General features: G+C 59.4%; 3 protein-coding genes, 1 long non-coding RNA gene and 1 other non-coding gene across 5 annotated transcripts; 2 read left to right on the top strand and 3 right to left on the bottom strand.

Annotated features, from left to right (window-relative positions):
- Positions 1-5211: 5211 nt before the first annotated feature.
- PHOSPHO1 (phosphoethanolamine/phosphocholine phosphatase 1) lies at positions 5212-10607 on the top strand. Its single transcript, XM_065856486.2, has 4 exons — positions 5212-5346; positions 6884-6986; positions 8234-8335; positions 8963-10607. Exons 3-4 carry the CDS (start codon positions 8291-8293, stop codon positions 9722-9724), a joined length of 807 nt encoding a protein of 268 aa, XP_065712558.2. The 5' UTR covers positions 5212-5346; positions 6884-6986; positions 8234-8290; the 3' UTR covers positions 9725-10607.
- ABI3 (ABI family member 3) lies at positions 10608-15998 on the bottom strand. The gene is made up of 8 exons (XM_065856484.2): positions 15295-15998; positions 14354-14521; positions 13777-13953; positions 12616-12698; positions 12362-12457; positions 11813-12000; positions 11484-11603; positions 10608-11331 (listed from the first exon to the last, which is right to left on the bottom strand). Exons 1-8 carry the CDS (start codon positions 15409-15411, stop codon positions 11171-11173), a joined length of 1110 nt encoding a protein of 369 aa, XP_065712556.2. The 5' UTR covers positions 15412-15998; the 3' UTR covers positions 10608-11170.
- A 424-nt stretch (positions 15999-16422) lies between these two features.
- GNGT2 (G protein subunit gamma transducin 2) lies at positions 16423-18144 on the top strand. The gene is made up of 3 exons (XM_065856338.2): positions 16423-16585; positions 17468-17557; positions 17873-18144. Exons 2-3 carry the CDS (start codon positions 17474-17476, stop codon positions 17996-17998), a joined length of 210 nt encoding a protein of 69 aa, XP_065712410.1. The 5' UTR covers positions 16423-16585; positions 17468-17473; the 3' UTR covers positions 17999-18144.
- On the bottom strand, positions 16751-19372 carry LOC139825467 (uncharacterized). Its single transcript, XR_011735529.1, has 3 exons — positions 18322-19372; positions 18064-18131; positions 16751-17263 (listed from the first exon to the last, which is right to left on the bottom strand). It is a non-coding gene; the product is annotated as an uncharacterized lncRNA (long non-coding RNA).
- A 369-nt stretch (positions 19373-19741) lies between these two features.
- On the bottom strand, positions 19742-19813 carry TRNAQ-UUG (transfer RNA glutamine (anticodon UUG)). Its single transcript has one exon. It is a non-coding gene; the product is annotated as a tRNA-Gln (tRNA).
- Positions 19814-21210: the final 1397 nt, after the last annotated feature.

The raw sequence follows: 21210 nt of genomic DNA, 5'->3' as shown, positions 1-21210 counted from the left end.
TCTGGGACAGTTTCTTTTCTAGTATTTAGTTCACAGCAATGATACACCTTGTGTTTTTTTTCCTTCCGAGACTTATGAAGTTCCTTTCTGCGGAAGATTAAACTGTCTGAGCTGCGTAACTACAGCCCGTGGTGGTTTGACACGATGCCAACAGGTTCTCCTGGTTACCTGGGACACACCTGGAGAGCGGCTGGAGGTGAAGTCCATCAGCACTTGCCCGTTCTCAGCACAAAACGAGCTGACGTTGTTTTCAGCCTGTTCTGTCCTGCACTGTGATTAAGATGTGAGTGATTCTTAATGGAAAACATGACTTTATTCCTATATCTTATCTGCTTCTGAACTTTGAGCTCTACTGGTTTTCCAGGAGTGCCTACAGAAGTTCTTCAGACCTCTGGCCTTCCAGCCTGATTATATTTTTTTTTTTTAATGGACATATAATATTTTTAGTTCACAGAATCACAGAATGGACTGGGTTGGAAAAGACCTCAGAGATCATCCAGTCCAACCCTTGGTCCAACTCCAGTCCATTGACCAGATCATGGCACTAAGTGCCATGGCCAATCTCAGTTTCAAAACCTCCAGGGCCGGTGAGTCCAGCACCTCCCTGGGCAGCCATTCCAATGCTGACCACTCTCTCTGCACAGAATTGCTTTCTAATCTCCAGCCTCAATTTCCCCTGGCAGAGTTGAAGCCCATGCCCCCTTGTCCTATTGCTGACTGCCTGGGAGAAGAGCCCAATCCCCCCTGGCTAGAACTGCCCTTCAGGTCGTTCTAGAGAGTGCTGAGCTCAGCTCTAAGCCTCCTCTTCTACAGACTGAACAAGCCCAGCTCCCTCAGCCTCTCCCCATAGGGCTTGTGTTCAAGTCCCTTCCCCAGTCTTGTTGCTCTTCTCTGGACCCGCTCCAGCACTTCAATCTCTTTCCTGAACTGAGGGGCCCAGAACTGAACACAACACTCCAGGTGTGGCCTCCCCAATGCAGAGCACAGGGGAAGGAACACTGCCCTTCTCCCGCTGACCACGCTGGTTTGGATACAGGACAGGACACCATTGGCGTTCTTGGCCACCTGGGCACACTGTTGGCTCCTGTTGAGCTTCCTGTCCGTTAGTCCCCCCAGGTCCCTTTCTGCCTGACTGCTCTCCAGCCACTCTGTGCCAGCCTGGAGCGCTGCAAGGGGTTGTTGTGGCCAAAGTGCAGGACACACCACTTTGGCCTTGTTGAACTTCATCCCATTGGAATCAGTTATAGTTTCTCTGGGGTACAGGATGTGCTGCTGGGCAGAAAACTCCTGTAAGGAGGTCGGCGTGGATGCGGAATCTGCGTCCTGCTCCAAGCACGCAGCCTGGAGCCTGGAACCAGAGCTCGGCACGGCGTTTCTGCATTAAAGACAGCGAGTCTGCGCCGTGCATTCTCCGGATAATTCCAGAGAGCCGTGTCCTGTGCCACCTTCATCCATTCCGAATCGGTGTTTGTGCTGGTGCCAAGAGGGACCAGGCGATGTTGCACCTTCCTCTCTTCAGCTGCAAATCCAGAATCAGCTGGGGGAGATTCTGGAGATCTGGGGTGTGTGGCTGTGGTTTGGGGTTTTCTTTGTGCACGTGGTTTGGCTTTGGTTTGTTTGCTTGTTTTGGTTTTGTTTTCTAACGCAGCAAAAACTAATTAGTAGAATTTCTTGAGTAGCGTGGGCAGGTTACGAAAATGAGCTGTTGCTCCATTCCAAAGCCATGACTTAGCGTGTTTCTCTGAAATGCACAGTAACCATTTTTCCCTACATGAAAAGTTGCAAAACATATTAAAAGAAAGGAAGGATGGGCAGGCAGGGAGCTAAAATTATTGGGCTTTCTGCTTTCTCCCCAAGCCCTGTTGGAGTTAATGTGTTTAGATTTCTGATGAGAGCTGATCCAAGTGCAGGCATCACCCAGGTGAAGTCGGGACAGAAGGCAGCACAGACCCCAAACCGGTGACAGCCCCACGAACTGATGCCCAGTCGGTGCCCGACTCGCCAGCAAAGCGGGTGCGTTACAGCCAAGCACCATTCCTGTCTGCAACCTTCATTTTGCGGTTTCATCGCCCGGTCGCCGCAGCCCGATCTGAGAAGAGCGACCGCGGGGCAGCCCGTGCTGGCGGCAACTTTGTCCTCGTGTCGTGCTGCGCGTTCCCAGGGAGACGTGACTGAAAACTGGGGCGTTGCGTTGGCGCCGGTGAATCGGGAGCTGCACAATGAACCACTGAGCCCGGTGCAGAACAGCTTCTGCCTTTGCTTTTCCAGCAGGAACCCAAGCACCGTGCAGCGCCACGCATCCAACGCTGTGCTTTCCCTGTGAAACACCCGTGTGCTTTCATCTCCTGCGCCCCGTCAGAATGACATAATGCCATAAGACAACTTTCTCAATAAGCTTTGATAAAACTATGAGGTTTATTAGCAAAAAGTGTTGAAAAGAGGCTCTCGAAGTGCTCACAGGGATGTTAACCTGCGTGTCTGCTCGAGCAGCCCGTGCGGTGAGATCCAGTGTGTTCCTGTCCCAGGAGATGTCCCTGTTGTGTTGTTTCTGATCCGGTCCTGCCCTGACTGCAGCGTCACTGTTTCCCCGTCAGTTCTTTTTAGTTTTCTATAGAATTTCCTCCCTAAGGTTTTTCAGACAGGGGGTAGCGTCAGTTGTGAGAAAGGAGATAAGGATCAGTTTGCGATTATATTAAAGCTGCTCCGTACAGGCAAAAATCTGTGAAAAATTATTCCTCCCGAGACAGTGCAAGCGTGGCGGTGTCAGCTTTCTGCGAAGCCTCAGATATCACTTATGGTCCAAAGGTCTCACAACACTTAAAATTAAACCTGCGTCCTGTTCCAGCCCCGGTTGGGTAACAGTGCCCTGGTTCTTATGCAACGCTGTGATTTCCGCGGGTCGGGGCACCCGCGCCGCCCTCTGCCAGAGCCGTTTCTGGAGAGTGCAAATAGAAAAGGCGGCGTGTGGATTCGGTGTCGGCTGCACCGTGACCGAGTTCCGGGGCTGGAAACAACCGGGGCCTCAAAAATGGGAGCATGAGCAGCGCGTTACCGAACCGCCCGTCCCATTGAGGTTGGTGGCGGAACGTGGTTCACCGGGCATCGCCAAGGGAGTGAGGAGGGTGGCAGGACAGGCGCTTTGCCCCCTACTTCGAGAAACCGCGTTTAGCGATTTAGGGTGAATTCATAGGAAAATTCCTACTTGGCCCAAAACGTTGTCTCGCAGTCTGTGAAAATTTAAGCTTGTTGTTAGTACCGAGAAACAACCGGATTTTCTTATACAGTGTATAGTGGATTTTACTTTACTCATTTTAGGCATATATTGATTACCATAGGCGTATATTGATTACAGTAATCCATCCACTCTGTTGAAAGAAATACAGAAATCCTGTTAGTTGTTACAGGAGATAACCTCAGCAGGTTGAATTAACCACAGCTTTGCGATCTGTTCTGTTGCTGTTGGAGCGCTGGGCTGTTCCCATCAGGAATCGCTCCCCGGGGTGAGGGGGTTGATCCCATCGTTTCTGCTGGGGAGGAGGGGGATCTGCAGAGGGATCTGCAGGATCTGTGTGGGACCGTCACCCCATCGGGAAATGAGATGAAACGAAGGGAGTTTGCTGTGTTGTGGCCGGTTAGTTCTGGAGGCTTTTCCCGATATTGACCATACAAATCCTTTTCGGCCACCAAAATCTCGTTGCTATAAATGAAACAGGGTGTGTGAGCAGCTGTAATTGCAGGTTCCTCAGGGACTGGCTCCCCCACCAGTATCCCAAAGCCTCAGTTTGAACCCCCCCCAAAATATGTGGGGAGCCCAGGGGTGCCAGGACAAGGGGCTCGTTGGGTTTGGGGGCTATTGAACTTGGCACCCAGCTCCTGTGTGCTGTGGGGAATAAAGCAAGGGGGGACCAGGACGGACAAACAGACAGGCAGCTCCACAGACGCTGTGTTTGGTGAAAAGCCAGGAGTTCAGCCCGGGAGCGGATCCGTGTGGTGACACGGGGACGTCCCCGCTGCTCTGGGCTGGTTGGGGGGGTTGGCAGGAGACCCGCCGTGGAAAATCACTGGGGGGATCACCTGCCAAACTGCCCCGGGACGGCGCCGGAGCGATCGGCACCCGCTGCCGTTTGTCCTTCAGAGCGTTCCCCTCGCCCTGGACCCGCTGGCAAATGCTGGAGCTCCGGGGGGGGAACCCAAAACCCACCCGGGTCTGGGGACACAGCGTGAGCAGCAGAGACAGCGGCTCAGGCTGAACGGGCGATAGAACCTTTCCCCATAAACCCGGTGGGAAGGGTCGGTGTCGTTACCGCTGTCCGTGAGCTCTCGGAACAGCCGCGCTTTGGCTGCACAAACGCTCTGAGCTCTGAATTTTGCCAAAATAGGGGAACTTCAGACCCTTGGGGGCTACGCCAGGAGCGCCGGGCAACGTGGCGTTTGGGAGCTGGGAGCAGAAAACTGCTTTCCACCGAACTTCTGGATCCTATTTGCGTCCTTCCATTCTTAGACGTTTTTAATTAAAGAGCAGGACAAAACCAACCTCTGGCGGTGTCTTAACGGCGCGTTTGTCAGCCCGGTCCCCTCCCTGCCCGCAGCCTCGCCAGCCTCGGAACAAACCTTATTTATTTATCACAGGCGCCTCCGGCACAAATTACACGTCCTGCAAACCCCAGATACCGCGGGGCGCCGCCCGAGCCCCCGAGGGTATTTTGGGGTGCGGACACGGTGCTGGCGGGGCCACCCTGTCATTGGGGTCACCCTGTCACTGGGGCCGCCCTGAGCCTCGCCTAAAATTAGACCCGGGCGCCGCTGCGGTGCCCGGTGAGGCGGCTTCTTGGCCCGGAGCCTCCACCGACCCGCGGGGCTGCGTTTTGGGTGCGTTTGTGCTTTTTTTTTTGCCACTTGTTTTGGGGCAAAATCGCCCCAAAATGGCCAAGTCATAAGAAATGCTGAACGGGCTGTTTCCAGCAGGGGTTTCGTCGCTCGGTGCCGGTTTCTGCCTCTCGGGGCTGCGTTGCCGCGGAGGGGGGGCGGCGGGAGCGGCGCCTTTATGTCTCCCCCGCCCTCGGTGGAGGGGGCGTGGCTATGGAGGCCCCCGCCCCTTTGGTGCGCGCCAGAGCGGCTGCCATTGGCTGCGCTGGCGGTGACGTCAGGGACTGCGGTTGTGCCGCGGGGCCGCGCGCGGCGCCGTTTGCGTTGCTTTAAAGGGGCCGCGCTCGCTGCAGTCCCGGCAGCGGCGCCGGCCCCGCCGCACCGGACCGCGCTCCCGGTACCGGCCCCAGGCACCGCCGGGCTGCCCGCGCACCCACCGGCACCGCAGCGAGCCGGGCGCTCCCGGGACATTCCCACCCGGTAAGGAGGCTCCGGGGGCTGATCAGGCGTGAGGCTGCACCGGGGCGGCCGGTGCCGGTACCGGGAGGTGCCGATCCGGTAGGACCCTGCGGGGACCGGGGCGGCCGGTGCCTGAGGGTCCCCACCCAGTGCGGCTCTCGGAGGAGCGGTGCGGCTGCCACCGATACCAGGAGCGCTGACCGGGCAGGAGCCTCCAAGCACCGGCCGTGCATGAGTCAGCCCCGCCGGTACCGGCAGCACCCGGAGTGACCGGGCGTGAATCGGCACCGATGCCGCTCCGCGGGCGGCGTGGGGGGGCAGCCGGTACCGGAGCCGGCGCAGCAGCAGCCGCGGTGGGTCCGGCAGCACCGACCCGACTCCGGGCAGCACCGGAACCGACTCCGGGCGGCGAGAGACGCGTGCCCGGGGGGGACCCGCGATCCCGGTTCGGGCTCCCGCAAACCAGCCGCCGGTCCGGCAGCCCCGCCCGCCCACCGCAGCATTTTGGGGACAAAACCACCTGTTTCGGAGCGATTTGTGTTGCGGTGCCGGGAGCTCCGGGCCCGGCGGCGGCTGCGGGAAAATAAACAGCAGAACGGAACATCCCGGGGGGCCGAGCCCGGTCCGGCCGCCGCCCGGGGGGCGGGAGAAGGGACGCGGTGGCACCTCGGGTGCGGGGGGTCGGGGCTGGCGAGGACACCCGTGATTTGTCATTAATTTGCTCATTTGCTGCTGCGTGGGGAACTGCGGAGCTGGATGGGGATGGGAGCGAGTCGGGTTTTATTCCAGGTTTGAGTCGGGTTTTATTCCAGGTTTGAGTCGGGTTTTATTCCAGAAGCAGTGAAATTGCCTCCTCGTCCCGGTGACGTGCCCGATGTGCTGTTTTCCCCTTTGATTTTGGGGCAGCAGGACTCTGTCCTCTGGTTTTGCCCTTAATACTGTCCGGGGGGGGGACGGCGGGGGTTGGACAAACGCGTTTGCCAAAGGTCGGTGGTTGCGTTTTGAGTCCAAATTTTAAAAAACCTCGAAGGTGTTGTGCACACCACAAATATCAAATGGTTTCTGAAGGTGAAAATATGTGAACAGCACGCAAGAGCAGAGGACAACGAGGGGTTAAAACCAGCCCAGGACTGCGCCTGCCGTGGGGAAATGTCCCTGTGTCCCCGTGTGCCCCCGCTCTCAGGGCTCAGCCGTTCCGGTTCCCAATTCGGGTGCTGCTGCTCGTCCTGCGCTGAACCCGGAGCGGGATTAAGCCCGAAACCACACGGCAGCACCGAGGTCCCGGGACACTGATCAGTGGAGATAAGGAGGGCGTGGGGTGCTGCTGGGCTCAGCCTCTCCCCCCCTGGACCTCTTTGGGGCACAAGGATCGAGGGTGGGTGGAGGGGAAGAAAACAGGGAGATTGGGAGATAAACCACCCTGGGAAATTATCCTCCTGGTGAACCCAGCTTATATCAGGCATATTTTTGACCCTCATCCCAAACTCAGTTGGTTTAAGCCTTTGTGTTCGATGTGATTAACGAGCAAATCTCTGCTCTCTTCTGTTCCAACGCTCAGGCTTTGCATAATGTCAGGAAGCACGGCCGCTCTGCGTTGGTTTTGGAGGGAGCCCCTTTCGTGCGGGAGGCGGAGGGACGCGCTGCGGGGACGCAGCCGCCGGGTGAGTCACTTCTGTGCACAACTGCTCTACGGGACACGAGCCATGAGCCGTTCCCAGCCGCAGCGATGCTGTGGGTTTGCTGTTTGACCTCGTCTGGCCCGACCCTGGGACGTGTCCCAGCCCGTCCTGTGCTGCAAAACGCAAACGTGTGGGGCAGGGCAGCTTTCTGGGGGCAGCTCAGTGCTTTGTGTCCCCATCATCCCTTACATGGCGTTCACCAGCCGTTCCATTGGTACCGCAACCTCTCCTTGAGGCTTAAACCCACATTATTCTTCTCACCACTGGCACCTTTTTAGAATATAACAAAAAAAAACTAGTTACTCTTTCATATTTAATCCTTTTTCAGTTTCTCTTGGTTTGGACCACTAAATCGTGGCTAAAGCCACTCCTGGGATGGCTGTTGCATTATTTGGCTTCAAGTGGTGTCTGTAAATAAACTTCAGCTTTTGGTGGATGCTTCTGCCCAGAAATAACTAATTTGGTTCACAAAAAGCCATTTTTCCAAGATTTCAAGCCGGGTTTAGTCTGGAGAGCCCTGTGCACTGTCCACCTTCCAGCTGTGGTCTGGGGTTTCAGCAGAGCCGTGAATCGCATTTGTGCCCAAAATAGCTGGAAAACTCTTCCTATTCTTGTGCTGGTGACAAGAAAATATCATTGAACTCCTCCCAGCCCCACGTCCCAGTGAGTTGTTCCTCCCATAACCGTGTGCTGGAGTTTCCAGCCGGGCTTGGCTGCCAGGGTGGTTTATTCTGAGGTTTCTCATCTCTTTGCTTTGATCTCCACGGACCACAAGAGGTCGGCAAAAATCAGGAACCGTAATCAGGGCTCTGCCTTCGCTCTGGGGCAGACGGGAACATCCCCCCGGGAGCTGCGGGGGAACCACCATCGTTCCAGCATAATTACTGCATTAAAAGAAACACCCCAGACTAATTATACTGGAAGAAAATCAGGGCAATTTTGGCACAGGGGGTGTGTTGCTGGGGTTTGGTGCCGAGCCGTTGGCGCTGGCTGCTTTCACGTGCGGCAAAGCCCGGCTGCTTGGGGGAGTTAAGCGGGATCAGCGGCATTAAGCGGGCTCTGCCGCTTCCCCCTCCCGGGCGCTAATTCCTCCGTTCCTGGTGCGGAAGGTCCCGAGCGTGGGAGTCCAGGGCAGGGCACAGACCCAGCCATGCTGTGACCAAACCATTAATGACCCCCAAACCATTAATGACCCCAAACCATTAACAACCCCCGTCTCTGGTTTGCAGGCAGGAGAGCCCTGAGCTGCCTTCGGCCCCGCGCTGCCGGCCGAGGATGCTCTGAAAATGCGAAGGTGCTGCGGGGGTGCAGGGCTGCCATGCCTGTTTAAGGTCAGTGCCATCGTCACCGCCCTGTCCCCTCTCAATAGGATTGTCCCCTCTGTCCTCCGGGGCAAGGAGCAGGGATTGGGTCCCCGTCCTGTGACCTCCAGCCGCAGACAGCACGGGAGGTCCCGGGGGGTGCGGTGGCTTTAAGAAGCAAAAGTGGGTTTAATTTGGATTTGGAGCGGGGCAGGAGGCGGCTCAGGAGCCTGCGGTCCCTGCCGGGGGATGGAACGGAAATCAACCTGCAAGGTGTTTTCCTCTGTCCTGGCAGCAATAGGGGGCTGCAGAGACACAAACCCCCCTGACTGGGGATAAATGGGGGTAAATCCCCCCCGAGGACCCTCCCTGCACAGAACTGCCCGGGCGGGCGCTGTCCTTGGGAGGACCTGTGCGGTGGCACCGACACAGTGACCGCGGGAATGGATTAGCGGTGACAAAATGATCTCTTTATAGGCAGATAAATGGCTGAGGGTTGGAGGGAGGGCTGTCCGTGGGGGATTAGCCCCTGCAAGCCCAGCCGGGCAAACGAGCCACCTGGGGACAAGAAGTGTCGCTGTCCCTTGGTGTCCCTTGCTGCCGCCATCGCTGCGCCCAAGTACCTTGAGCTAACTGGGCCTGGTCGTTCCCCGGCAGAGTGTGGGGATGGCCAACCCCCGGCCTCCCAAATACCTCCTGGTCTTCGATTTTGACGAGACCATCGTCAACGAGAACAGCGACGAGTCGGTGGTGCGGGCGGCACCGGGGCAGGCGCTGCCGGAGCGGATCCGCCAGACCTTCCGCGAGGGTTTCTACAACGAGTACATGCAGCGCGTGCTGGGCTACCTGGGCGACCAGGGCGTCAGGATGGGCGACTTCAAGGCCGTGTACGAGAGCATCCCGCTGTCCCCCGGCATGCCCGACCTCTTCCAGTTCCTCTCCAAGAACCACGAGCTCTTCGAGATCATCCTCATCTCCGACGCCAACATGTTCGGGATCGAGTGCAGCCTGCGGGCGGCCGGGATCCACTCGCTCTTCCGCAAGATCTTCAGCAACCCCTCGGGCTTCGACAAGCGGGGGTACCTCACCCTGGGGCCCTACCACAGCCACAAGTGCCTTGACTGCCCGGCCAACATGTGCAAACGCAAAATCCTCACTGAGTACCTGGCCGAGCGGGCCCAGGAGGACGTGGAGTTCCAGCGGGTGTTCTACGTGGGGGACGGCGCCAACGACTTCTGCCCCGCGGCGGCGCTGACGGCGGCGGACGTGGCGTTCCCACGGAAGGGCTTCCCCATGCACCGCCTGGCCCAGGAGCTGCAGCACAAGCAGCCGGGCGCGTTCCAGGCCACGCTGGTCCCCTGGGACTCGGCCACCGAGATCGCCCGGTACCTGCAGGAGCTGCTCAAGAAGAAGGGCTGAGGTTGGGCCGGGCCGAGTGGGGCCACATCCTGCACCCCACGTCCCAGCTGCGCTCCCGCCCCAGCTCCTGCTCCCCGGGATTGAAGCACTTTCTCCAGGTCCCAATTCTCCATCCCTGTCCAGGCAAAGCCTTCTCTATGCAGCTCGGACGTCAGCCCCGCGGGGGGGCAGCAACACTAATAGTGATTTCTTTATTATATTTTTTTAATTTTGATTTTCTTTTCTTTCCCTTTTGGCTTTACAAGAGCAATCCCTAAAAGCCGTGAGCACCGCCAGCAGCTGAACCTTTGCCACGGGGTTAACTGTCCCTTGAGACTTTATTCTCTGAAATAACACGACACGAGGAACAGGAAACCTTTGGGAAAGGTGGTACCTTGGAAATAAAACCTCCCGTAGTGCCCAGGGCATGGGCAGAGCGGGGGGGACCGGCCCTTGGCTTCCACCTCCACCCAGTGCTGCTGCTCCCAGGGAAATGTCCCCATGTCCCACGGGTCACCCCGTGTTTGCTGGATCACACCGACCCCCTGCCCTGCGCCGGAGGTGCTGAACCCCCGGGAGGTGCTGGGGCACTTCAGTATCAGCATTACCCCCCCGGCCCCCGCAGCATTAATCACCCTGTCTAATTGCACTCTGCCAGGAGCCCCCTGGCTGCTCTCTGGTCTCAGCTTCCCCCGGATTTCTCCGCAGCCTTACAGGTCTGAGGGCGGCTCGGGACCCCCCCAAAACCGCAGGAACCCCGACACACACCTGAGCAGCGGGAAATAACCAAAGCAGCCCCGAGTTGTTCCTCCTCTGTCACCTCCCCCCTCTTTGCTCTTCCTCCTCCGGACCCTGGTCAACTGTGTGGAACTTAAAGCCATGGAATTAAAACAAAATACATATATATGTGTATAGATATAGATCTATATATTGCAGATAGGTGCACAAGCTGTATCCAGGACATAAACCTGGGCGTGAAGTGGCTCGGAGCCGCACAGATGTGTTGTTTCTCTTCCTCGGGGGGGACGGCAGAGCAGGCCAGGCTAAAGCGATGCTCGGGGGACCCTGTGGGGACCTGATGCTGGGGACGGGGCCTGGCCTTGTCCCCTCGGAGGCTCAGGCTGGGGGGACAGCAGGCACATCCCTGGGGACGCGGCGGGTGCTGCTCTCCTGGTTCCCGTGGGCATATGGCCCCATCTCCTGGTCCCGTGAGGGTCACCAGGACCAGCCCAGGGGCCCGAGGTGCCACCCACTGTGTCCCCATCAGCCGGGAGCTGCAGTGCCCAGTGCTGAACCTCCCGGCACCAGGGATGCTGCCCTTCAAAATGTGGAGAAAAGGCAAAGGGGAGAGGGGCTGGGTGCTCCAGGATGGGGCTGCGGGATGCGGGGGATGCAGGATGGGGGATAAGGGATGCGGGGGATACAGAATGCAGGATGGGGGATGGGGGATATGGGTGACATGGGGGCTCAGAACGGCTCCACGTAATTGGCGGGGAAGAAACCCGCTTCCTCGCCCATGACGCCCTCGCACCAGCCGTCCGAGTAGCGGCGGGTGACGAAGAGGAGGGCGCCGGGCGGGAAGGAGAGCTCGTTGTCCTTCTGCCGTGTGTAGGGGTACAGGGCCACCACTGCGGGGGGACAAGGACCGTTGGGCTGAGGGCACAGGAGCAGCCCTGGCATCCCCCCATCCTCGTCCCACCAGCGCCAGTGCTGCGGTTCAGGACGGGGGCTCAGCCAAGAGCGCCACGGCGAAGGGATGGGGGTCTGGGGACCACTGCACCTTTCTCCAGGTAGCTCTCGGGGGCCCAGGGGGGGTCCTCTGCAGTGGGGGGTGGTGGTGGCGCCATATCCTCAAAGTCGGGCAAAGCCGGAGGCGGCGGCAGCTCGAGGTCGTCAGGGGCTGCAAAGGTCATGGAAAACCGCTGAGGGACGGCGGGTTCCACAGGGAGCAGCGGCCACGTGCAGCCCCCCCCGTGTCCCACTTACCCCCATGTCCCGCTCACCCCTGTGTTCTGCTCACCCCCGTGTCCCACTCAACCCCATGTCCTACTCACCCCCATGTCCCCACTCACCCGTGTGCTGGGTGTCTCTGGGTCCCCGAGTGCTCACCTGGGGACACGAGGTCCAGCAGGCACACGGGCAGGTCCCCCGGTGGCGGGGGGGGCAGGTCCCCTGGTGGCGGCGGGGGCAGGTCCCCGGGGAGGGCCGGGGGTGGCGGAATGGTGGCCACAGGTGGTGGCAGTGGCCCCGGTGCGGGGGACACATCTTCAGTGGGGGCTGTCAGGGCTCCACTTGAGCTGGGGGGGCAGCAGTGTCAGGGTGGGGGCGGCTCTGTCCCCACTCTTCAAACACAGACACTTGTCCCACACCAGAACGAGGGGTCACTCGTCATGGTCACCACGTGGGCTGATCTTGGTGTCTGTGTGCGAACCCCAAACACATTCCCCACCACCACGCCGAACAAACCCCCTCCCCACCCTGGACAAACCCCCTCCCCATCAGGGACCCTCCATCAGGGGATAATTTTGCTCTAGAAACAAGTGCTGCCCAGGGAAGCAAATTTCCCACTCCCAAAACCCATCTTTTTTGTCAAAATGCCTTTGCAGCAGAACTGCCCTCACCCCCCGGCACCCCCTGCCCCCCAGAGCCCCCCAGTACCTGGCAGACGCCAGTGAGGAGGAGGAGGAGGCTGTGGAGAGCTTGTCCTCAGGCACCACGGGCGGCTGGACGGGCTCGGGGACACGGGCACTTCTCCTGGGGACAGAGTGGCCGCTGACCCCCCCAGCACAGTGATGGGGACGGGACCCCCATGGCAGCAGCATCGGGCGAGCCCGAGGTGCAGCTGGGGGCTCTGTCCCCACCCTTGTCACTTGCTGGGTGACACATCCAAAGCCCCCGACCCGCAGCCTCACCCCAGGGTGCCCCCCGCCTGCGCCGCCACCTTCGTCCCCCTGCGTGCCAGGGTGCCGGTGCGGGACAGCTGGGTGCTGTGGTCCTGCAGGATGGGACATGGGGACACCATGGGTCAGGGCGGCCACAGCCACTCCACAAACTCACTGAACCCCAGAGCGCTGCACCTCCCATGGGAGCAGCACCCCGAGGTCCCCATCACCCCTGTGGGAGCAGCACCCCAAGGTCCCCATCACCCCCGTGGGAGCAGCAACCCGAGGTGCTTGTCACCCCCATGAGAGCAGCACCCTGAGATCCCCATCACCCCTCCGGGAGCAGCACCCCGAGGTCCTCGTCACCTCCGTGGGAGCAGCACCCCGAGGTCCCCATCACCCCCATGGGAGCAGCACCCCGAGGTCCCCATCACCCCTCTGGGAGCAGCACCCCGAGGTCCTCATCACCTCCGTGGGAGCAGCACCCCAAGGTCCCCATCACCCCTGTGGGAGCAGCAACCCGAGGTCCTCGTCACCCCTCTGGGAGCAGCGCACCAAGGTCCCCATCACCCCCATGGGAGCAGCACCCCGAGGTCCCCATCACCCCTCTGGGAGCAGCACCCCGAGGTCCCCATCACCCCCATGGGAGCAGCACCCCGAGGTCCCCATCACCCCTCTGGGAGCAGCACCTCGGGGTCCCCGTCACCCCTGTGGGAGCAGCACCCTGAGGTCCCCGTCACCCCTCTGGGAGCAGCACCCCGAGGTCCCCATCACCCCCGTGGGAGCAGCCAAGCGGAAGGAGCTGCCAGCGCTGGGTGCGGAGGCGGCCAAGAGGCACCAGCCACCGTGGGAACCACAGCCCTGTCGCTGTCACTTCCCCCTGGTGGCTTCACCCGGGGCTGGTGCCTCCCAGGTTGCCGAACCCCGCCATGGGTCCCTTCCTGCTTTTGGGGTGGGAGAAGCACCGTGTGGGGAGGGCAGCTTAGCCCTCCCTACACCAACGGTCTTTGCTGAGCGTTGCGTGCCTCAGTTTCCCTTTGCTGCATGTGATCGTGTCCCCCCCACGCTGGAAGCCTCAGGGGACATGGACAGACCCCCCCACGCTCCAGCAAGGAGGGGCTGAGCCCCCGTGTGCACCCACCAGTGCCACCCTGAGGACACTGGGGACCCAGCGTCCCACCCCTCGCTGACCTTCATGCCATGGCCGATGTCATCCAGGACACTGAAGCTGAGGGGCCTCCTGTAATAGGGTTCCAGGCAGGGGGGGCCGGGAGGGGGCACAATCTTCTGGTGGGACGGGAACGTCTTGCTGGTGGTCAAGGATCCGATCTCGCGGCGAGACACCTTCTCCTTGTGCATGTCCACCCTCTGTGGAGGTGACACTGTCCCCATTGCCCCTTCCCGGGCCCCCCCCACATCCCACCACCCTCCCCAGCCCTGTATCAGCATCAGGATTGAGCCCGAACCCCCCCCAGCTCCGCCAAAACCGCAGGGACAGACCCCGTTCTGCCCTGTCACAGCGGGACAAGTGGCACCCTCGATGCCACCATAGGGGACCTGGCCCGTCCTGGAGCAGGGGATGGTGGACAGGGCAGTGCTGGGGGGACGCATGAGCTTCAGCCACCCAGTTGATTTCATGCTGTGACACAGGGCTGGGTGACCCCGGGACAGGCTCCTGCATCCCTATGCGAGGTGACGCTCGGGGGTGACAGGCTCCTCGAGCGGGGAAGGGGGTCCCCAGCCCCTCCAGACCCCCCGATGGTCCCACCTGGGCCACGCAGCCGACCGTGGCCTCCAGCTGGCGCAGCTCGGCCGCCTGCAGGTCCAGCAGCCGCAGGAAGGCGCTGGCCAGGCTGCTGACCTGGTAGGTGACGCTGGCCAGGGACTGCGTGCTCAGCGCCATCGTCTCCTCCAGCGCCTGCCGCGCGTCGCTCGCCTGCGGGGAACGGCCGCTGGGACCAGCTGCTCCGTGTCCCCACCGGGTCACACGGGGGCAGAGGTGCCTCCTTCTGCTTTCCAAATGCATCAGCCTTCCTCCAGCTCCACAGCGGGACACACGGCCACACAGACACACGGACAGACACCAAACGGCAGCAGCACTTGGCTGTTCCAGCTCTGGGGATTCCCTGGGATTCCTCCCCAAACGCTGCCGATCCCGCAAGTGCCAGAGCCCAGAGCCCAGCTCAGCCTCCTGCCACCCTTGGGGACAGTGGCTGTGACACCAGTCAGTCACACATGGGGACAGTCGGCCGCGCCACCAGTGGTCATACATGGGGACAACCGGCTGTGCCACCAGTGGCCACACATGGGGACAGCTGGCCATGCCACCAGCCGGTCACACATGGGGACAACCAGCCATGACACCAGTGGCCACACATGGGGACAGCCGGCTGTGCCACCAGCCGTGCTGGGGACGGTGTCTCAGTTCTCATCAGACCCCTGAGGACTTGCCCTTCATCCCAAACCCACCCAAGAGCTGAGCAGAAAAGCTGCTGTGCAGCAAGAGGGGAAACTGAGGCACGAGAAAACACCCACAGACAAGCAGCAGCACACAGTGGGACATGGACAGGGACGTTCAGGCTCCTGTCCCCATGGGCAGAGTCACCTCCAGGATCCCCATCATAGCCAGGCTCCCCGCTGCCCCAGCATCACACCCAGCCCCAGAGCCGCCGCTCGTCCCGCGGCGTCCCCGCCGTCCCCGTCCCTTACCTGCAGGTAGTTGCTCTCGCAGTAGTCGGCCACACGCTGCAGGTTGCCGTGGTGGTCGCGCAGCAGCTGCCGCCCGGCCGGGATGTCGTGCTGCCGCAGGCGCTGCAGCTCCGCCATGGCGGCCGGGCCCCACTTCCTCCCGCCCGCCCGGAGCCGCCGGCGGAGCTGACGCAGGGCCTGTGGGCGCCGCAGTGTCCCTGTCCCCCCCAGGGACACCCCGTGGGCGGGGAGCCCATCCTGCCACCTTTGCTGCGGCTCTTCGGGGTGGCCAGGCGAGGTGGGGACATGCAGGGGTCACTCCAGTGGGGCAGGGGGTGACAGCTGTGACAAAGGTGTGTCAGCGTGGGGTGGGGGTGAGCACCTGAGAAGCTGCCAGAGACCCCAACCACCATCTCTGCCACCCGCCATGAGCCATTGTCACTGTCCCAGCACGTGCGGGGCTGAGCCAGGCTCGGGGACATCCAGGGACGGCAATTCCCGTCCCCTCACCTTTGTCACCCAGAGCCCAGGGCAGCGCTTGGTCCTGCACCCCAGAACGTCCCCGAGCGCCCTGCGCATCCCACACAGCATTGCCGGGTCACCCAGACCCTGCTCAGCACGGAAGACGTGACAATGACACCGCGGAGGCTCAGAACAGCGTGTCCCTCTGTGCTTTGCGTGTGTTTCACATCCCCACGGGTGAGGCCGAGGCGAGGGCAGGAAATTCTCACTCTGAGTGCTTGGAAATCCCCCCCACTCTCCTCCTCCTCCTCCTCCTCCTCCCAGGCGCTTCCTCAGCCCCCCCGGTTTGTCCCCAGCCCTGGTCACTTGGGCCAGGAGTGAACCCATCAGGGCTCGGCCCTTCCTGGCTGGGGACGAGGGGCGGGATGGATTTCCTCTCCAAACCGGAGGGACCAGGAGCCGCCCCAGCTGCCCTGGCCCTGGGGACACCCCCAGCCAAACCCCGGGGACCCCCAGCCCAGCCGCCCCCTCGCTGTCCCTCCCGGGCCCCACAGAAACTGCTCTCATTCCCACAGGACACCTATGGCCAGAGCCCAAGGGCCACCCCACCCACCCACCCTTCCTCCCCATCCTCATCCTCATCCTCCCCCACCCATTTCCCGGGGCTTTGGGGCTAATGCCCAACACCTGACCAGCTTATTCCTGAGTCTATTATCAGCTTAAGGACCAAAGACATCTGCTCCCACAGAGCTGACGGAGTCTCGGAGCGCGAGGTGCAGCCGGCGCCGTCTCCTCCCGGATGGTCTCTGAACGTCTCTGCTGCTGAGCGGGGTGGCCCCGTGTCCCCAAGGTGAGTGGCTCTATCCCCCCAGGTACAAAGAACATCGTGGGGTTCATGTGGTTTGGAGCCGCCTCCGCCGTGGGTCGGTACCACGGCTCTTGGCTCTGCCACGAGGGGCCAGGATGGGCTGTGGAACATGAGCCCAGACCTCCCAGCGCATGGCCAGGGCACATCTCAGCTTAACCATGGTTTTATTTAAAAGGTTATAGCCAGGCTTTCAAATCCAAGTTTTAACATGGGAGGAGATCTCGGCAGCACAGGCTGGCTGCACGGGAATCACACAACCCCCGGATGGGCTTTTGGGAAAAGAACACCCGAGCTTTTCCAACCCACGTGGCCCAAAACACCTCCTGTGGCAGCAAACAGTGGCTCTGCATGCAAATACTGAGTTCACAGCAATGAAGGGGCCGTAATCCTTATTATCGCTTACCTGGGGGAAGGCACAAGGAGGGGAGAGAAGGAAAAAAATACCCAAGATATTTAGTTCCTTAGCAAACATGCAAAGATGCTCTTGCCCAGGCACAGGACACCCATCAGGAAGGTCTGGTTTACAGATTTGGGCAGCCATGTGGGTTCAGCCCAGCTCCTCATGGTTTGGGGAAATGGCCCCTGTGGCAGCAAAGATCTCCTTAAAAGCCAGGTTGGGTCCTGCTCTGCTGCCCTCTGGCCGCCTCTGTGGTGCTGAGCCTGCGGAGAACAAGCAAAGTGTCAGCAGGGGCTGCAAAGGGTTTGCAAGGTGCCTGGAAGGTGCCTCCCGCCTCGGTGGGGTTTTAGCAGCAGCCCACGTCTCGCCACGGGGCAGCTCGGACACAGCGGCGTTTGCAGTGTGCTCAGGGCTGAAGCCACAGTCCTGCTGTGCAGCACCAACCTGCCCTTTCCCCACGGGTCCAGGGCAAAATGGCTCAGGACATGACGGAGAAGGAGCTGCTGAAGATGGAGCTGGACCAGCTGAAGAAGGAGGTGAAGAACGAGAGGCAGATGGTGAGTTTGTCACCCAAAACACAGTGGGGCCATTCCCCGGGGCAACTTCCGGACCCAATCATGAAAAAACACACACAACCCCTGCCATCAGCCCTCGAATACAGGCAGAAACAGGGGTGTTCACACCTCTCCCCTCACCCCATGTCCTGCAGCCCCGCACCCACCCAGCTGCCCAAGACACCCTGGGGACACCCCATGTTGGGTGGGGTGTTCACAGCCATGGGTCCCCCCTCCTGGCCCCACACACGGGTGGGTGGGCAGCCCGCAGCGGGCGCCTGTCCCAGGCTCCCTGTGCAGCATCTCCTCCCTCGGCAGGTCTCCAAGACCGGCAAGGAGCTGAAGGAGTACATCGAGTCCATGGCAGGCGAGGACCCGCTGCTCAAGGGGGTCCCCGAGGACAAGAACCCCTTCAAGGAGAAGGGCGGCTGCACCATCAGCTGACCGGCCGCCGCTGTCCCCGCCGGGCACAGGGACGGTCCCCTGCGCAGGCCAGGACTGGCACAAACCTCCGAAACCTGCTTTTCCTGTAGTCTGACCTCAGCACCAGGGAGTCCAGAAGCCAAGTGTAGCACGTCTGAAGCAAGACAACCGAAGAAAAAAAAGAAAAAGAAAAAAATAAAGGAAAATAAATATAAAATGAGGGGGAAAAAAGCAAAAAAGAAAAAAAAAGGACAAAGAAAAAAAGGAAAAATTGAAGGAAAATATTTAAAAAAAAAAAGGGGGGTGGGAAAGGAAGAAAAAAGAATAAAAAGGAAAACAACCACCTGCCAGGGCAGATGAGGCTTGGCAGCAATTTACATTCACAGCTGATTTACATTAAGTTTCCTGCAAGCAAAACTTCTGCATTTTCAGCCAGCAGCTCTGCAAGGCCAGAGCAGCTTTTTCCAGGACAAAACCCACCCCGGACAGGCCCAGCGGGGCCCGGGGGGCGCAGCCAGCGCTCCAGGGCACGTGTGTGGGGTTTGTTCTTTGGGGTGTTTTTTTCTTTTTGGAGGTCCTTAGGTTTTTCTGAGTCCATCACATCTTTCAGCAAACTCCCCAAAACATCCCCAGGTGTTCAGCCCCACGCAGCAGCTGTTTATGTCAGAGTCCTTCGAGTCCCCTCTCTGTCCCCATCCTGTTCCCACCAGCCCCGAGCCCGGCGGTGGCTGCTGGGGGGGTCACATAGTCCCACGGTGCGTTTAGACACAAGGACAGCGGCTGCGAAGCTGGAGCGGCACCAAAGCTCTTCCACCCGTGGACAGGGTTTGCGTGGAGATGGGGAAGCCGCACGTCGGGGTGTTGGGGCACAGGGGACCCTAATGCGGCGGTTGCAGGAGCACATGGGGACAGACTGGGACCAGTTTAAACATGGTGTTTGCAGGGAAACCGCTTCCCACAGCACTCAAAGCAGCGTTTTCCTACCGCCCGTGGATGGGCCAGCACCAAGCCCGTGGGGCTGGGAGTCCCTCGGAGACCCCACGCTGGGGGTTCCCCACGGAACAGGCTTTTCCTGTGGTGGGGGGTTCTCCCACTCCCCCGAGCCCAAAATACACAAAACTACAGGTGGTTTGGTCTTTTTCTCGCAGACGCTAAATAAACCCGCCAGCTCTACCGCGGCCTCTGTCGTTCTTGGGGCCGAGCTGCTCCTAATCCGGGCCGATCCGCCGGAGCGCGGCCACGCCCGGAGGGGATTGACCCGTTAATCGCCATTAAACGGCTGGAAACCTGCGTCAGAGCCGGCTAAGCCGCTGCTGAGGGGATTCGGGACGCTTCTGACCCAACCGCGGCTTAAGGTAGGGCCGAGACCTTGAGGTCAAACCCCCCTCCAACGACGTCGAAGACACCGGAAGCATCAATGCGCTCTGAGAAGCAGCGCCGCCGCACTTTAATGTATGGGAGGCGGGGCGGAGCGCATTTCTAACCAATAGCAGTGCGGGAAAGCGAGAGTAACATCCCTCAATCCCAATCAACGCCGGCAGCCGGCATGTGCCACACCCCCTCCCCGCTTTCACGCATGCGCAGTGATGAACCGGCGCCCCCGCACAAAATGGAGCCCGGCGGGGTACGGTACCTCGTAGAGTGGCGCCGGTGACACCGGGTGTTCCCCCCCGCTCCCCATCCCGCTTTGCAGCCGCCTCCGCGCCGGTAACACGGCGGAGATGAGGCAAAAAAAAGGATAAATGAATAAAAAGGGGAAACGCGAGGTCCCACCGAGATTTGAACTCGGATCGCTGGATTCAAAGTCCAGAGTGCTAACCATTACACCATGGGACCGCTGCGTCCGTGTTACGACACCGCGCCATTAGTCTGTCACACCCGCGGGTGACATTGACCCATATCCCGCACTCGCAACCTCCGGACCCTCCCGGCGGGGGCTCAAGGACACCGAGAGCGACCGTTTGGGTCCGGAGGTTGCAGCACACTCAGGCTCACAGCATTCCCGGGATGTCCCCAAATGTCACGGCTGCCACCCCCGTTCCTCATCCCCAGCCTTCAACATCCATTTCCTCCCCTTATTTCTCTATTTCTTTCCTTATTCCACCCCTTTATTTCTCTGTTTTCCCCCTCGATTTCATTCCTGCATTTCTCTACTTTTCCCCCTCTATTTCTCTATATTTTCCTCCTTTCTCTATTTTTTCTCATTTCACCCTTTTATATCCCCTCTATTTCACCCCTTTATTTCTCTATTTTCCCCTCTATTTCATTCCTGTATTCCTCTATTTTTTCCCCTCTATTCCACCCTTTATTTCTCTATTTTTCCTCCCCCAGCTCCATAAAAACACACAGACACACAATTTTTTTTCCCCTCTTTATTTAAAAAAAAATGAAACAGTGGAGAAAAGCGGCTTGTGGTCAAAATATAAGAATCAACCTGTTTGGAAGAAAAGTGGAGCCCCCGTCCACCCAAACTCCACCCCCCCATCCACAGCCAGGGAAAACACGGATTAAAGAGGCAAGAGAGGAGGGGGGGAAAAGGTGGAAAAGAAACAAATCAGCTGAAAAGAGGAAAAACAACATCATTATAGGAAAGTATGATTTTTATATCTTTGTTTTCTGAATAGCCTGAACTTCTCTGGGGGGTGTCCCATGGGTACCGGGTGCTCCCGGGGTTGGGGTGTGGGGTGACGCGGCCCCCAAATTTAGCTCTGTCACCCCCCTCGTGCTGCCACTGTCCTGACCCCCCAAAAACGAACAAAAATGAAAAGCACTGATTGCAATTTCCCCAGCAAAAAATGGGGTTCAGCCCTGCTGGGCTCGGGGAGCGAGGAGGATGGGGGTGAACTGCTGGTGGAAGAACTGAACACCCATGTTCCAAAGGGAAAAATAACATAAAGAAATGGAAGATTGCGCATAAAGAAAACAAAAAGAAAACACACCAAAACATTAGTCACGACCAAACATTTCGGACTGCTGAGGTCTGGAGCTTTCACAACTAATGACCGCTTTAAAGTGAAAAGAAAGCCCATAAATTCTAGTTTTAAAGAACATTTTTCTTTGGAAAAAGAGAGTTATTTATTATTTTCCCCCTAAACTACAGCCTGTGGAGCTGCCCCTACCTGGGTTTTATCTACTGGCACTAAGAGGTAGATAAACAAACTGGAATTGGTTACAGATCAGGTCTGAGGTGCCGCGGGACCCCTGGGCGCTCGGGAAAATTCCGGGTTTCACCA

The sequence above is a fragment of the Patagioenas fasciata genome, chromosome 22, assembly GCF_037038585.1.
Source record: "Patagioenas fasciata isolate bPatFas1 chromosome 22, bPatFas1.hap1, whole genome shotgun sequence".
In the NCBI taxonomy this organism is placed as follows: Eukaryota; Metazoa; Chordata; class Aves; order Columbiformes; family Columbidae; genus Patagioenas; species Patagioenas fasciata.
The sequence above is the reverse complement of the archived record's forward strand: the minus strand, read 5'-3'. Positions and strand labels throughout refer to the sequence as shown.

Coding starts and splice junctions, on each gene's coding strand:
- PHOSPHO1 (XM_065856486.2), top strand. CDS start 8,291: ATGCGAAGGTGCTGCGGGGGTGCAGGGCTGCCATGCCTGTTTAAG. Junction 8,336..8,962: donor GGCTGCCATGCCTGTTTAAG/GTCAGTGCCATC, acceptor GTTCCCCGGCAG/AGTGTGGGGATGGCCAACCC.
- GNGT2 (XM_065856338.2), top strand. CDS start 17,474: ATGGCTCAGGACATGACGGAGAAGGAGCTGCTGAAGATGGAGCTGGAC. Junction 17,558..17,872: donor TGAAGAACGAGAGGCAGATG/GTGAGTTTGTCA, acceptor CTCCCTCGGCAG/GTCTCCAAGACCGGCAAGGA.
- ABI3 (XM_065856484.2), bottom strand. CDS start 15,411: ATGGCGGAGCTGCAGCGCCTGCGGCAGCACGACATCCCGGCCGGGCGG. Junction 12,001..12,361: donor TCCTCACTGGCGTCTGCCAG/GTACTGGGGGGC, acceptor CTGCCCCCCCAG/CTCAAGTGGAGCCCTGACAG. Junction 11,332..11,483: donor CGAGAGCTACCTGGAGAAAG/GTGCAGTGGTCC, acceptor GTCCCCCCGCAG/TGGTGGCCCTGTACCCCTAC.